The following is a 16,276-nucleotide window of genomic DNA, read 5'->3' as shown; positions in this document are numbered from 1 at the left end:
ACAATTTCTGTTAAATTAAAAATGATTAAGTAGATTTTGAAAAAAATATTCTTAGACGATGAAGAATAGATTCTAAAGAATTTTTAGGATAGGAGGTTAGGAAGGGGGAGAAAAATGCTTCATAATATGGCCTTGCAGTATTTCTCAGGATGAAGTTTCCATAATGAGTGAAAAAGGAAGGTAAAAATGTATACATATGAAGGCTGCCTACTGGTTAAATGTATTTTAGGATCATAGATGTAGAGCTGGAAGGGTCATAAGAGACCACTGAGTCCAAACCTATTATATCATGGAAGAAAAGTGAAGCCCAGGGAAATTAAGTGACTTGTTTAAGGTAATACATAAACAAGAAAAATGAAGTGAATTAATCTTGAAACATAAAGACTACTCTGTGGGTATATGTGTCTAAGTTTATCAAATTTGGAAAAAGCAACATTATTTCTGGAAAAAAATCCAGAACAAAGACTAGAAGATTTTACTAACTTCACATTGAAAGAAGAAACCCAGAATATTGTAGAGAGTTTTTTTAATAACTTACTTTGGGTATTCAAGGATGCCTGCTATTTAAACGAAAGGTAAGACAAGGAAAAAATTACTTTTTTTAAAGGGACAGTAATTTAGTGTGCAGCATTAGTGTTTTTCATTTATAATCTCATGTTGTGGCTGGAAGACAAACTCTGAGTAGGCTGATTTTATCAACCAAAAAGAAGACCTTAATCTTCTAAAGAAAAGAAGTCAGTTTAAGATTTATTACCTGTATGTTCCTGCAATATTATTTCAGTGAAGGAGAAAATTATTTAGTAAACAATTTATTTGTAGAGGTTTATGGTGTTGTTTTTAAAATTTATCTATTTATTTTTGTTTTCAACATTCATTTCCACAGATTTTGAGTTACAATTTTTTCTTCCCGTCTTTCCCCTACACCTCACCCTAAAATAGCAAGCCTACTGAATACCCCTTCCCCCAATCTATTCTCTCTTATAGCCTCCCCCAACAACCCCCTTAACCTTCTAGTAGGGTAAGATAGATTTCTATCCCTCAGGGCCTGTATATCTTATTTCCCAGTTGCATGTAAGTAACATTTGTTTTTAAACATTTGTTTTTAAAATTTCGAGTTCCAGATTTTTTCCCTTCCTCCCTCCTTACCTACCCCACCCCCGGAAGATAAGCAATTCAATATAGGTTGTACATGTGTAGTTACCCAAATCATTTCCATAGTAGTTATATTGTGAAAGACTATTTCCCTCCGTCTCATCCCGCTCCCCAATTATTCTATTTTCTCCTTTGACCCTATCCCTTAACAAAAATGTTTGCTTCTAACTACCCTCTCCCCCAATATGCCCTCCCTTCTATCATTCCCCCTTTTATCCCCTACCCCCCCCATTTTCCTGTAGGGTAAAATACCCAATTGAGCATGCATGTTATTCCCCCCTTAAGCCAAATTTGATGAGAATAAAGTTGTCCCATTCCCTTTCATCTTCCTGCTCTTCTCTTTCACTGTAACAGTTTTCTCTTGCCTCTTTTCTATGAGATAATTTATCCTAATCTATCTCTTTCTCCTTTTCCCAATAAATTCCTCTCGCACTTCTTAGTTTTATTTTTTAGATATCATCCCTTCATATTCAACTCATCCTATGCCCTCTATCTATGTATACATGAATATACATATGCCCACACTCACATGTGTATTTATATACACATACACCCTCCTATACATATATATGTACGTATACACATATATACACATATATATTCCCTTCAACTATGCTCATACTGAGAAAAGTCTTATGAGATACAATCACCGTTTTTCCATGTAGGAATGTAAATAGTTCAATTTTTTTTTAAAAGCAATTGGGGTTAAGTAACTTGCTCAAGGTTACGTGGCCAGGTGTTTCTGGGTGGGTGCTAAGTGTCTGAGCCCGGATTTGATCCCCAGGTCATCCCAACACTGGGGCCGGTGCTCTTACTCACTATGCTACCTGGCCACCCCCATAGTTCACTTTTAATAATAAGTTCCTTATGATTTCTTTTTCCTGTTTACCTTTTCATGCTTCTCTTATTTTTTGTTTTTGAAAGTCAAATTTTCTGTTCAGCTCTGGTTTTTTTTTTTATCAAGAATGCTTGAAAATCCGCTATTTCACTGAATGACCATATTTTCCCTGTAGAATTATACTGTTTTGCTGGGTAGGTTATTCTTGGTTTTAGTCCTAGCTCCTTTGACCTCTGGAACATCACATTCCAAGCCCTTCGATCCTTTAATGTAGAAGTTGCTAGGTCTTGTGTTAATCCTGATTGTGTTTCCACAATACTCAAATTATTTCTTCCTGATTGCTTACAGTATTTTCTCCTTGACCTGGGAACTCTGGAATTTGGCTGTAATATTCCTAAAAGTTTTCTTTTGGGGATCTTTTTCAAGAAGTGATCAGTGAATTCTTTCAATTTCTATTTTCCCCTCTGGATCTAGAATATCAGGGCAATTTTGCTCGATAATTTCTTTTTTTTTTTCTTTTTTTTTCTTTAAGCAATCGGGGTTAAGTAACTTGCTCAAGCTTACACGGCCAGTTATTTCTGGGTGTGGTGCTGAGTGTCTGAGCCCGGGATTAGATCTCCAGGTCGTCCCAACACTGGAGCCGGTGCTCCTACTCGCTGAGCCACCTGGCCGCCCCTAAGCAATTGGGGTTAAGTAACTTGTTCAAGGTTACACGGCAAGGTGTTTCTGGGTGGGTGCTAAGTGTCTGAGCCCGGGATTCGATCTCCAGGTCAATCCTGACACTGGAGCCGGTGCTCTTGCTTGCTGTGCTACCTGGCCGCCCCTCAATAATTTCTTGAAAGATGGTATCTAGGCTCTTTTTTTGATCATGGCTCTCAGGTAGTCCAATAATTTTTAAATTATCTCTCCTGGATCTATTTTGCAGGTCAGTGGTTTTTCCAATGAGATATTTCACATTGCCTTCTATTTTTTTTCATTTGTTTCAATCTATTTTATAGTATCATGATTTCTCACAAAATCATTTGCTTCCAATCTAAATTTGAAGGAATTATTCTCTTGAGTGAGTTTTTGAAATTTCTTTTCGATGTGGCAAATTCGACTTTTTAAGCCATTCTTCTCCTCATTGGCTTTTTGGGCCTCTTTTGCCATTTGAGTAAGTCCATTTTTTAAGGTGTTATTTTCTTCAGTGTATTTTGGGTCTACTTTAGCAGGCTGTTGACTTGCTTTTCATGATTTTCTTGCATCATTCTCATTTCTCTTCCCAATTTTCCCTCCACTTCTCTTACTTGATTTTCAAAATCATTCTTGAGGTCCTTTATGGCCTGTAACCAGTTCATATTTTTCTTGGAGGCTTTTGATACAGACGTTCTGACTTTGCTGTCTTCCTCCCATTCCATGCCTTGATCCTTTTTGTCCCCAAAAAAGGATTTTATGGTCTGTTTGTGCTTCCTGTGCTTGCTCATATTGCCAGCCAATTACTTGACTTTTGAGCTCTTTGCCACGGTAGAACTCAGCTTCCAGAATGGAGAGTTTTGTCCCAAATTGCTGGGGTTTTTGCAGCTGCCGGAGCTATAAGGAGGGTGCCCTCCCTAAAGCCCCAATAAGCTCTGCTACAATACCTGCACACCCTAGGACCACCACCCAAGACCGCGATCCAGATCCAAGCAGGTTAAAGTAAAGGCGATTACCCTCTGAATGGGTGCTTGGTCCCCCTATGATCAGCAGGGCAGGAGCTCTTGAAGGAGCCAAGCAGGCTGTGACTCCACTGCTTCTCACCCCAGGGGCAGGGGCTGGATTGTGCTCTTCCACCCTCCCCCTGTTCAAAAGAGTTCCTCACTGACCTTTTACTTGTCTTTTTATGGGTTGAGAAGTCTGGGAACCACCACAGCTGCTGGTGTTCACTCTCCTGAAGTCTGCTCTGACAGCTGCTGCTCAGTGCCACCCTGGAGCCAGAACTGAGTGGCTCACATGCTCGACTCCCAGCTCAGTGCTCCAGACCCTTCCTGTAGGCCTGCCAGGCTGCCTTCAGCAGGAGATTTGTTTCTCTCTGACTCTTTGTGGGTTCTGTAGCTCTAAAGTTTGGTTAGAGTCGTTTTCTTACATGCATTGGAAGTGAATGGAGCGGGAGCGCACGCAAAGTTTGTGCTTCTACTCCGTCATCCTAGCTCTGCCCCCAAGGTTTATAGTTTTTTAAATTTCATATCCATGATCCAATTTAATTTCTCCCAACTCTTTCATGTTTGTAGAGCTGGTGGTTTTGTTTTGGTTTCTTTTTTTTTGTCTTTATTGTTTATTTACTTTTAGTTTACAAGATTCAATTTCATAATTCCTTGAGTTTCAAATTTTCTTCCCCCCCCCATCAAGTATAGGATCTGCAAATACTTTCACATTAGACATTAGCCATGGTGATTTACTTTTTAAGACAGGAAATTCATACACAGGGAAGTTAAATGACTTGGTCAATGCAACATAGCTATTTAGTGATGAAATGGTGATCAGAAATCTACTAGGCCTTTTTCCTTTGACCATTATACATTGCCAGAAGGAATGATTCCTTTTGCTTATCTAGATATCAAGAGAAGCAATGGCAGTATGATGATTCAGGAACACCTGTGTTCAAGTTACTTGTCTGCCACATACAGCATATGTGATCCCAAACAAGTCATCTTTTTTCTCAGCTCCTTAAGCAAATTCTAAGATTTTAAATTGTAGAAAAGGTAATGATAGGCATTAGTAGAGGGAGTTTTTTTCATGCTGTAGGTCAGAATCAGTATTTTTATATAATATTTACTCACAGACTGGCTTAAAAAGAAAACATTTTCTTATCCATAAGGAAGTGTAAAGGAGAGAACTGGGCTTGCCTTCAGCTAAAACACTTTAAATTGATAGAAAATATTGGTTCTAATTTCAAGGCTTGTGTTACTGCCAGTAGCAAGCAAGATGTTTTAAGTGTAGTCACTGTTTGTTCCATTTTGGGGCAGGGGCAGCCCACACATTTTTATTTTTATTTATTTATTTTTTTAAGCAATTGGGGTTAAGTAACTTGCTCAAGGTTACATGGCCAGTTATTATTTCTGGGTGTGGTGCTGAGTATCTGAGCTCGGATTTGATCCAGGTCATCCCGACACTGGAGCCGATGCTCTTACTCGCTGAGCCACCTGGCCGCCCCTAAGCAATTGGGGTTAAGTAACTTGCTCAAGGTTACACGGCCAGGTGTTTCTGGGTGGGTGCTAAGTGTCTGAGCCCGGGATTCGATCTCCAGGTGTTCTCAACACTGGAGCCGGTGCTCTTACTCGCTGTGCTACCTGGCCGCCCCAGCCCACACATTTTTAAACAAGAGAAAGATACATTAAACTTTCTGAAGCATCTTCAAATCATACTCCTTCAAGTAATTTTGTCACATAAAGAAAAGTTAATAGCTCAGTCCCTTATAACCGGAGAAGTTGTTATTTGTGTAGTCTATAAAGACCTCCTAGTTTTTTAAATGCTATAATACTGTTGATGGGGTGCTTGTGTTTGAACCCCCAGTTCCAAAAATCACATTCCTCCCTAGCCTCAAAACACTGTCTCAGGTACTTTCTCTTCAGCTCAAGTGCAGCATACTCTAGCAGGAAACTTATCTCTTTCTAATTCAGTAGTCAGCTATACTTATAGAATTTAATAGTCTGAACCAGCTGTGTACTGACTGAACTGGCTCATAAAGATATTTACTACTGGGGCGGCCAGGTAGCTCAGCGATTAAGAGCACCGGACCCAGAGTCGGGATGACCTGGGGTTGAATCCGGGCTCATATATTTAGCAACACACCCAGAAATAACTGGCCGTGTAACCTTGAGCAAGTTACTTAACCCCAATTGCTTTAAAAAAAAAAGATATTTACTACTTACTGACCTATCATATGTATCCTAGACTCAGTCACACATATACTCCCTTAAGTTTATCTTGTCTAACAAGACCTTGATGGGGGTAACCTGGGCTTTTCTCAGTCAGCCCTGACTGTTAATTGATTTAGTGATGTTTCAGTTCTAAAGCCACACCTCCTTGTAGCCCGCACCCTGGGTTATTTCCCAGTGAATTCTGGGTAAAATACCTGTGCAGTAGATATTAAAAGTGCATGTTCCTTTAAGAACTGACCACTCCTTAACCACTCTCTAATCCTGCCCTGATTCACCTATTTAGCATATTTGGCACATGTTTTACTATAGTTTATCCTATATAAACTTTAACTGTATCCCTCTAAGGTTGCAGATTCCCTAAGAACTCTTGCCTGCTGAAAAGCATAACAATAAATTTTTGCCACCTTGATTTAAAGAATGCTTGAGTTTGCAAATTCATTCCAGGCGACCTTGCCCTGGGACCTCTGGTCTTTGGGATCCCAGTATTCCTATGGGTTTCTCCTTCAACATTTCTGGTCCCTCATCACTGTCAGCATATAGTTTACAGAGAGACAAACATCATCATGGAAAAGCACCTTTTAACAGATTTTTATTACACCTGAGGAATAACTTTTTTTTTTGGAACCTGACTCCCATATTTAAAATGAAGATAAAGATAACAAAAGATTAAAAATAGATATTTTCTCCTTACATTTAACTTTAGGAAAAATGCCTAATGCTGTATAACAGGGTCAAGGAGTAATCACAAGCTTGCCCTGTATTGCACTGGAGAAACTACCTACAAACACATGAAAGGAAAAGATGAACTGGATTGTTGTGAGGGTAGAGGCAGTCATTAGCTTTGGCTATTACTATGTAACAGGTGGCAGTAGCCTCTAGATGATGTTGATATCCTTAATTTTTTGAAATGTAAGGCATGGGCTAATGGAGGATTCCTTTAAGTTCTTGTTGCAGATGGCTTCCTGAAGGAGTGTCTTATAACTAATTCACCAGTTTGCAAGGCCACTTACCTCTATATCTCCCCTAAATGGGTTTCTATTCTTTGAATAATTGGTACACATAGGGAAGAGAAATCTTAAGGAATCCATATTTGTTCAACATAGTGAAATAACATAACTAAAATATGAATACATGGTATCATTACAAAAACATTTTAATACAATGAAAAAAGGTTTTTAAGTATATTACCTTGCCATCATTGTAAAGGTTTGGATTGAATCGAACACTATGGCCACCAGTTGTCTCCAGATTCACAAGTGGGGGTGAACTAGGATAGTCTTGTGGAAAATAGACATCAAATTCAAAGCAGCCATTTGCATAAGGAGTATCTGCTGGGCCTGTGATTAGAACCTAAGATAGAAGGAGGGGGGAAAAAACCACATCAAGCAGATTAAAATATTTGATATACTTGGATTTTTCGGTGTCAAAAATCAAAAGTACAATCTGGTTCAAAATAAAGATGGCTTTCTTCAACCAATTAACCAACTGGCAGTTATTAAACACCTGGAATATACTAAGCATGGTCCAAGGCACGGGAATACTAAAGACAAAAAGTAAAAACAGTCATATCCTCAAGAAGCTGACAATCAAAAGGGGAAAACACAGACATACACTAAAAAAAAATGGGTATTTGGGGGCATATTGTATATAGTATATTGACACTAGTAGCTTGAAGGGATTCAGGTAAGGCTTTAGAAGATGGTACTTGACCTTGATCTTGAAGGAAAATAGATTCTAAGAGGTAGAGGTGAGGAAGGAATGCATTCCAGGCATGGGAGAAAGCCAATGCAAAGGCATAGAGACTAGAGACAGAATTTGATATGTTAGGCAGACCCATTTGGCTGTATCTATAAAGAATGTAAAGAAGAGTGATGCCTAATTAGGGTACAAAAGAAAGTTGAGGCCAAGCTATAAAGAGTAATGAATGATAAGAGTTTATATTTAATCCTAGAGGTGAAACAAAGTGTTTTTAGCATACTGAGTAGAGGAGTTACATGGTCAGACCAATGCATTAGGAAAATCACTGACAACTGTGTAGAAGATGAATTGGGGAGACACTTGCAAGCAAGGAGACCAATCAGGGGTCTATTGCTATAGTCGAGGTAAGAGGTGATAAAGGTCTGAATTGAGGTAGTGACTATGTGAGTGGTGAGAAAGGGATGGGAAGATAAGTCATGAAGATAGAACTGATAAGATCCAGATGACACTGGGGTTATAATATGGGAAATTAGAAAAATGGTAGTGACCTTGAATGAAACAGAGAAACTAGAAAAAAAGGGCAATTTTTTTGGGTAAAAAAAAAATGCATTTGAATTTAAATATGTTGAATTTTAAATGTCCCATAAGCAGTTGGAGATGCATTCCTGTAGCTCAGAACAGAAAAAAAGATTGGGACCTATCAATATGACAGTCATTTTAATAGAGATAATAATCAAACCAATGCAATGGCTAATGAGCTCAGTCCTTATAAGCATACACAAGTTAGCTTAGGTGATACATCCCAACATGGACTCTGAAGAATGAAAAGCTATTCTATACCTGGTTCAGTAATTAACCAGAGAAGCCTTTGTGATTGGCTGTGAAGTCAGAACTTGGATGTACTCAAATAGCACTAATTAGCCAAAGCAAGTCTCTTGGCCCTTTCCGACTTAGCTGGAACCAGAGCAAGGAGGACAAGGAGCTGAGAGTTACCGGGTGACAGTGTGGAGTGGTCGTGAAGCCAACAGTTCATGGCCTTACTTTTGCTTACTCCTCTGTTGTGTCTATTCTTTCCTGTTTTTAGGTGAATTTGATTCAATATAGTTAGACTGAATATAATTTATGGCCTTGTGAGCTTTGAAAGCCATAGAGCTGAAGTCTATGGGAGAATTTGCTACAAGTCATGAGTTAGATTGATTCAGTACACAGTAGCAGAGATATGAATTCATCCATCCAGACCAGGAGTGGGGAAGTTGTAGGCTAAAGGCCACATGTGGCCTTTTAGGTCCTTGGGTGTAGCCTTTTGACTGAGTACAAGTTTTACATAACAAATTCTTTTAGTAAGGGGTCTTGTTCTATAAAGTTTGGATTCAAAAGGGTTGTACTTGAGCACCTAGAGGGCCATATGTGGCCTTGAGGCTGCATGTTCCCCACCCCTGATCCAAACCATATCATACTGCTTGATGAAATTGGTAGAACTAACATTATATAGAAAATGTTTGAACCCATTCTTTCCAGACACTTGAGTGCACAGGATGTTTGAGGTGGTGAGATGTTCTATTTCTATTCTTGGTATATATTCTATTGTAAAAATTAACTGACGTAAATTAGATCACATGGAATTGGTAATCTAATCATTGAGAGTTAACAGTGGAGGCATTGAAATGAGCTGAAATCATTAGAAAAGAAGCACTGTGACCTCTCAGGGGTGCCTTCAGAACTCTGATGGAGAGAGAAAATCAGCTGCAATTTAAGAGTTCAGAGACTAGCTATAAACATATTTAGTAAGGGACTGCTGCTATGCTTAGGTCAAGTAGCACAAATATCCACCTTATACCTGATAGATGCTATATCTTAGGCTCCTGAACTCCTTCCTGTGTTGATAAACTTAGTTTGTGATAACAGTTAATGAGGTCTTCCTAAGAGACAATTAGGATCATTTGTTTGAATTCAATGTAGGTCAATGAATTTAACTTTGTTGCTCTTTGACCAAACATTGCAATATAAGCCTTGGTATTAATCAAGAAAAATAAAGCCCCCTGGTTTATAAAGTTCTAAGTTTTGCTAAGTCATCACAAACTACAACTCCAGAGGGGGGGACAAACAAAATCAATAGATTAATTTCTGAACTTTGGAAAAATTAGATGTCAAATTGGGTGACGAAATGGAAAAGGAAGGAGGTGGCACAGTGGCTAAATCTAAATTGGCTGTGTTCCCCAATAGAACAAATTCCCTAGATCTAGAACCAATCTTTTTCAAAGATAAGACCCCCCTGAAATATTAAAATGTTATATCCTACTAGTTTATATAGTCTAATTAACTAGTTCATATAGTCTCATTAACCTAGATTCCATAGGTCAAATCCACTAGCATTTATTTATTAAGCCCCTATTATGTACCAGGCCCCATACTAAACATTGGGGATACAAAGGAAGGCAAAAAACAGTCCTTAATCACAAAGTACTCAAATTTCAATCAGTGAAGAAAACATTCAAATAACTACATAAAAAGAAAGTACATACAGGATAAATTGAAGAGAACCTTAGAAGAAAGTCACTAAAATTTAGGAGGTCAAGGAAAGGTTTCTTGCAGAAGGTAGGACTTTGCTGAGGATGAAGGAAGCCAGGGAGGTTAGGAGGCATGGAAGATGAAGTGTGCAAAAGTCAAGGGGGGGGATGGCCAGTGACAATACCCAGTGTGGGGAGATAGAGTCCTGTGTAAGGAATGGCAAGGAGGGTTAGAGAGAGAGAGAGAATGAGAATGTGTGTGGGTTTAAGAAGTATGGAAAGATAGGAGGGCATTATTAAAGTCCATTGACTTTAAAAGTCAAATAAACTATTTTATATTTGATTTAGGAGGTAATAGGATCATAATTCTTAGGTATTTTTTTTAAGTCCCCATTTTTTTTCCTCATAGATTACATGCCTGGAAGAAGTATTTTAGATGATGCAGAGAAAATGTTGGAACTTTCATCTTTTAATTACTAATACTGGATGATAATGACAAATGATGAGGGGTGTTAGCTTGAACCTAGAGATCCTTTATTTCTTCACCATTCATTTCTAAAGGAAGTCAGTCTGTCACTACTTATTTTCATCTCAAAGTACTTGTTTCTACCCCCACTGCATTATCAGTTTACAATAACAGCTGTAAGGTGAATAAACATTTTCTTTCAATGAATCCAATGCCCTTAAAAAAAATTTCCATTCTCTTAAGTCTACTTTGCAGCTTTATTATTCTGTATATATTTTATATCTACTTATCTGTGTACATGTTTCCCCCCCCTAGAAGTATGTAAGATCCATTGGAAAGGGACTGTTTTTAAACTTGGCCCCCTAGTTCTTAGCATATAGTAGGCATTTAATAAATGCCTGGTGAATTGAACTGTCCTACTTACTATCTTATTGAATATTCTGTGCTCACTTGCCTTCAAAGACCCTCGTCTCCTAGCATTTCTAAACTCCTTCCTTGGATCCTCACTTTTTAAAAATAGCCTAGTCTCCTAAGATAAGGGTATTTCTCAAGTGTCTACTCTTGGTGCTCTTCTTTAATTTCAATATACTCTCTCCTTTGGCAATATCATTCACAAATATGGATTATCTCAAAATGCCTACTGCCTTACCAAGGTGTCCCACAACTCAACATATTCAAAAGTACAGGCATCAACATTTACCGTTTCCCATGTTTATAACTTTGAGCTTACCTCTGACCCTTGTTTCTCTCTAATTTATCATTTAATCCACTTCCACATTGCTTCTCTTTGGTTCATTACTCTATTCCACCACAGTGTCATCCTAGTAGAGACTCTCAATACAACCCGCCTCTACTATTATAGCCTCCAAAAAGATCACAGATTAGGGCTACAAGAGGCTTCAGAAATCATCTAATTTAATCTTTCATGATCAAGATTGGGGAACTGGGGCTCACAGAGGTTAAGAGCCATACTAAGGTTCCTCAGATAGCAAATGGCAGAGGTGAGATTCAAACTCAGGTCCTGTTACCCCAAGTGGAGCATTTTTCTCACTAGAGCAAATACCTGAACACTCTTTTCACAATCCACTCTTCATAAAGATGCCAAGCAATCTTTACTATTAATAGATAGAATTTTGTCAATATTCTGCTTGAAAATTTTCACTATCTCCCTACTGCTCATGAAGTATTTTTAAAATTTTCTGCCGATCATTCAAGGTTCTTTACAACACTGGTATCAAATTCAAATAGAAACAGGGGCCACTCAACTATATGTAACAACTTCTGTGGACTGCACACTGACTCAGTTTTAAAATGTGATGTGTATGCTTGATAGCATTTTTTATTTATTTTGTTAAATATTTTCCAATCAGACTTTAATCTGCTTTGGCAGCAGTCAGTAATGTTATGGGTCATGTGTGGCATCAGCATACCTTTCTAGTCTTATTGCATATTGTTCCTTTCTTGACTTTTGATGACTTTTCTCTGAATGCTTCTTGTGCTCTCATGCTTTCCTGCTTTTGCTCTTTCCCGTCCCTATACCTGAGGCATTGGTCTTCTCTGCTTCTTTGCTTACTGAATTCCTAGCCACATTTTAATTTCCAAGTCAAACATGAAAACCTTCCCTAATATTCCCTGTTTTCCAAGTCACTAATAACCTCCCACGTTGGACATCATAAACCACTTGCTAATGGACTTGTTATGAATTTTTTTAAAAAGGAAAAATATTGCCAAAAATTTATAATAGCATCCCTAGCTTGCACCTTCTAATAAGTAATGATGGGGATGGGAGGGAAAAAAATCAAAATATACTAAATACCTTCATGATGTCAAGTCGTTCTTCATCACAACGTACAAAGACACTGGAAGATGATGAAAGAGGCAGTGATGTTGAAAGTGTCACAGCTTCCTGTGCAAGACGTCTGGCTCTTGCGGCACTATTTGCATCACTTGCATTTTTCACTTGTGACATGTAGTGATAATTTACTTTAAAACCCAATTTCCCATCATCATCTTCTGAAACCATTTCAAATGTATCTAGGAAAGAAGAGAAAACAGCAGAAACAGTAAAGCAGTATACACTGTAAAATAAATCTCAGACTTAAAAATTTTGAAACTAGTAAACAATTATTAAAACATGCAATATCTAGTTCCCAATTTTACAAATGATGCTACTCTAGAATGCATTAACAATGAATTATTAGTGAAATTAAAAAATAGTTAACGAAGCTATTTCATCCTTTTTTTTTTGCTAGCTGCTGAAGTAGACAAAAAACAAGAGATTCTTTTAGGATTATAATCCTAAAATCAAGATAAATCAAATTTGGAATAGTTAAACAATAATGCAAAGCAGTATATGATTTAATGCCAGGCTATTAAGCCTAGGGAAAAAAAATACTATGTGTTCAAAGAAGGAGAAATCAATTAAGTTTTCCTGACATCTATTAATTTTGTTATTATTTTGCTAAAAAGTAAACCTAAAAATTTGGAAGCCACTATTTGTGACCTGAAACCACCATTAATCTAATCTCTCATGTTCATGTTCTTGGTGTTTAACTATTCTTCTTTGTAACAAAGAGTACAACTACAGGTTAAAGGATAACAAGAAATTACTTATGCAAAACAAAAGATATCAATGAAAACAATCTACGGGAAACAAACAGAAACAGTGTAAAAGACATAAATAATGGTTATAGTCCATAGTGCCTTTCCAAATTTGTTAAAATGAAAATTACTAATCCTATGTGACTTCCCAAGAAGTGAAAATGACCCTTCACTGGGCAATCATAATCAATGTAAAATATTACTGAAGCTGCATACAGAGGGAATGTTCCACAGAATAAAAGATTTAGAGCTATAAGGATCTAGTAATATATATGTAAATATAAATAAGTAACCTAGCCTATCACTGTCATTCTTTTTTTTTTTGCATTTTAAGAATTAATTTGAGAAGGAAATCTCTCTGCCCCTCTTTACTACTGAGTGAGACATAATTCTTTGCAACAAAGAACAGAAAGGGGGGAGGGTGGGGAAAGCAACTCAGCCAATCCAACCAGCACATCATGAGTTGGACAGTATGTGCAGTATGTTATACCCTCCCACCTCCAGTCCTTCTGCATAGGAGAGAGATACGTTTTCTTCACTCTTCTCTGGTGTCAGAATTTGTACTTATAATTAAACAGCCTTAGGATTTTGGCGGGGTTTTTTTGGTTTTTCCTTTTTAAATTGTTTTGATTGTGTATCTTGTTTTCTTTGTTCTGTTTATTCTATTCTTCTCCATATTCTTCATATCACTATTTCATATATGATTGTTTACAAATTTATTTATAACCATATGCTAATTGTGGATATCTAGTTTGTTTCCAGTTCTTTGTCACCACAAAAAGTGCTATGGTGACTTTTTGCTGCATATGGGACCTTCTTTTATATCTCTGACCTCCTTGAGGTATAATGTTTAATAGTGGTTTCTCCAGGTCAAAGGGAATGGTCCCTAACTTCAAGTGCTTTCCCAAATGCTAAGCCTAGTATTCTAAAGTAGAACCAACAGAGACCTGATGGGTTAAATGCCCAACGTTATTCAGGTGGATGTCCTGGGATTGGAATTTAGGTGCTCTGACAATATCCAATATTTGAATAGTTAAATGGAAGCTTCTGGATTTGAAATCCAATGATCTTCCCACTGCATCACAGGAAATAGATAGGAAATGAGAAAGAAACTTAAACAATTAGAAATTATGGCAGAACTGACATGAATTTGCCTCTAAAAAAGATAAACCCAAAGAAACAGTTACTGAACAATTATAGTAAAAATCACTTTCAGAAATCTTTGCAAAAGTATAATAATAATAAAAAAAACCCTTAAAAAAAGATAAAAACTATCTGGTCCTTGGTATAACCTCTGGAGGTAATGAGCATCTTTGCTCATGAGACCATTCCTTTTGCTTTCTCATGCTGCACAAATGTAAAGTAGGAAAGTAATGGACATGGCCACAGAAGAAATATTCATATGCATACATGTGCACATTTCAACATATAGCCAAATTTACAATATAAAGGTAACAGAGCTGCTTGTAGCTCTAAAATAGCAAAAAACAATTTAAGTAGCCTCATGGATTCTGGTTTGTGCGAGGGAAAGTTGCAACAAAGCCTTAACCATGAACCTTCTACACTTTTTCATTTACTACAGATGGGGGTTTAATATATTTTTGGTCTTTGTGTTTATCAAACACTCTGCTACTGTATTTGCTTTCTTCTGCATTTTGTACAACTACATTCAGTTTCTTCCATTGACTGACACGTTTTTTAACCTGTGCCAAAGTATTTTTAAAATTATAGTTTTGTACTATAGTCTGAGATTTGATATTGACACCCACTTCCTTGCCATTTTTTCTATTATGAGCCTTGAGATACTGACCTTTTGTTTTCCAACATAAATTTTAATAATATTTTATCTAGCTCTATAAAATATTCTTTTGGTAGTCTGATGGGCTAAAACCGAGTAAGTAAATTAACTCCGGTAACACTGTCATTTAAAAAATTTTATTGGCTAAACCTATCCATCAGCAATTAATGCTTCTTCACATATTTAAATTCATCTTTCTTTTCTTTTCTTTCTTTTGCTTTTGCTTTTTGGAGGGGGGAAGGCAGGGCAAATGGGGTTAAGTGACTTGTCCAAGCTCTCATGGCTAGTAAGTGTTAAGTGTCTGAGGCCACATTTGAACTCAGGTACTCCTGACTCCAGGGCCTGTGCTCTATTCACTGCACCACCTAGCTGCCCCCTTCATATTTATTTCTACAGAATGTTTTACACAGTTGCATTAATAAAGTTGCTGGATACATCTTGGTAGACTTCCAAATATTTTATGGCTTCTGTAACTATTCTGAATTAGAATATGTTTCAGTAGCAATTTGTTTTTAGAAACTTTTTTCCCCTGAGGTAGAAGTAATGTAAGAAACATAGAGGTGGGGCGGCCAGGTAGCACAGCGAGTAAGAGCACCGGCTCCAGTGTCAGACTGACCTGGAGATCGAATCCCGGGCTCAGACACTTAGCACCCACCCAGAAACACCTGGCCACGTAACCTTGAGCAAGCGAGTAAGAGCACCGGCTCCAGTGTTGGGACGACCTGGAGATCGAATCCCAGGCTCAGACACTCAGCACCACACCCAGAAATAATAACTGGCCGTGTAACCTTGAGCAAGTTACTTAACCCCGATTGCAAACATAGAGGTGCATAAAAGCAGGGAAATAATAAAAATACTAAGTAATATGACAGCAAGTGATCAGGAGAATAAATTAGGCATCTATGAATCTTGGGAGACAGGTAAATGTTAAGAATTAGAGTTTATAATGACTCTCTAGAAATAGGAAAATTGTGAGGCTAATCTCTGTTAAGCCAGAGCAAGTTCAAGATTGCAGAAGAAGTTGATGACAGCTAACGATAGTGCCTCATTGGACTAGGAATCATGAGAGACAGTCAGGCCATATCCTGGATAACATCCTCAGGGAACTAGCAGGTAATTTAGTGAAGAAAGAGGCCCCAAAACATCCCCACCTCAGTCATACCTTGCTTATTTGTAGCAAGCAATATTAAGAATTAGAGATGGGAGATTTAATGGGCAATCTTTTTGTCACGTCTATCCAGTGCTCCTGGTTCTAAGCCTTTTGGGTGAAGGACAGAATAAGTCTCAACTTCTTTCAAGTGACAGCACTTCAAATCTATG

The 16,276-nt window shown here is 37.7% G+C and overlaps 1 protein-coding gene and 1 long non-coding RNA gene across 9 annotated transcripts in view; one reads left to right on the top strand and one right to left on the bottom strand.

Moving 5' to 3' along the window:
• The window catches only part of BIRC6 (baculoviral IAP repeat containing 6), a 317,039-nt gene that overhangs the window by 27,599 nt on the left and 273,164 nt on the right, over positions 1–16,276 (bottom strand). For all 7 annotated transcript variants that reach the window (XM_069072166.1, XM_069072160.1, XM_069072164.1 and 4 more), the window contains 2 exons: positions 12,374–12,591; positions 7,075–7,236 (listed from right to left, as the gene is read on the bottom strand). In XM_069072166.1, coding sequence (XP_068928267.1) covers positions 7,075–7,236; positions 12,374–12,591 — 380 coding nt within the window. The remainder of the gene's footprint in view (positions 1–7,074; positions 7,237–12,373; positions 12,592–16,276) is intronic.
• The window catches only part of LOC138149182 (uncharacterized), a 148,936-nt gene that overhangs the window by 106,315 nt on the left and 26,345 nt on the right, over positions 1–16,276 (top strand). The window lies entirely within an intron of this gene.

Source organism: Petaurus breviceps, unplaced genomic scaffold (assembly GCF_028583685.1).
Source record: "Petaurus breviceps papuanus isolate PSGF00001 unplaced genomic scaffold, PetGlider_PUasm1.0 90845, whole genome shotgun sequence".
Lineage (NCBI taxonomy): Eukaryota > Metazoa > Chordata > Mammalia > Diprotodontia > Petauridae > Petaurus > Petaurus breviceps.
Note: the sequence above shows the minus strand (reverse complement) of the source record. Positions and strands in the feature narration are given on the sequence as shown.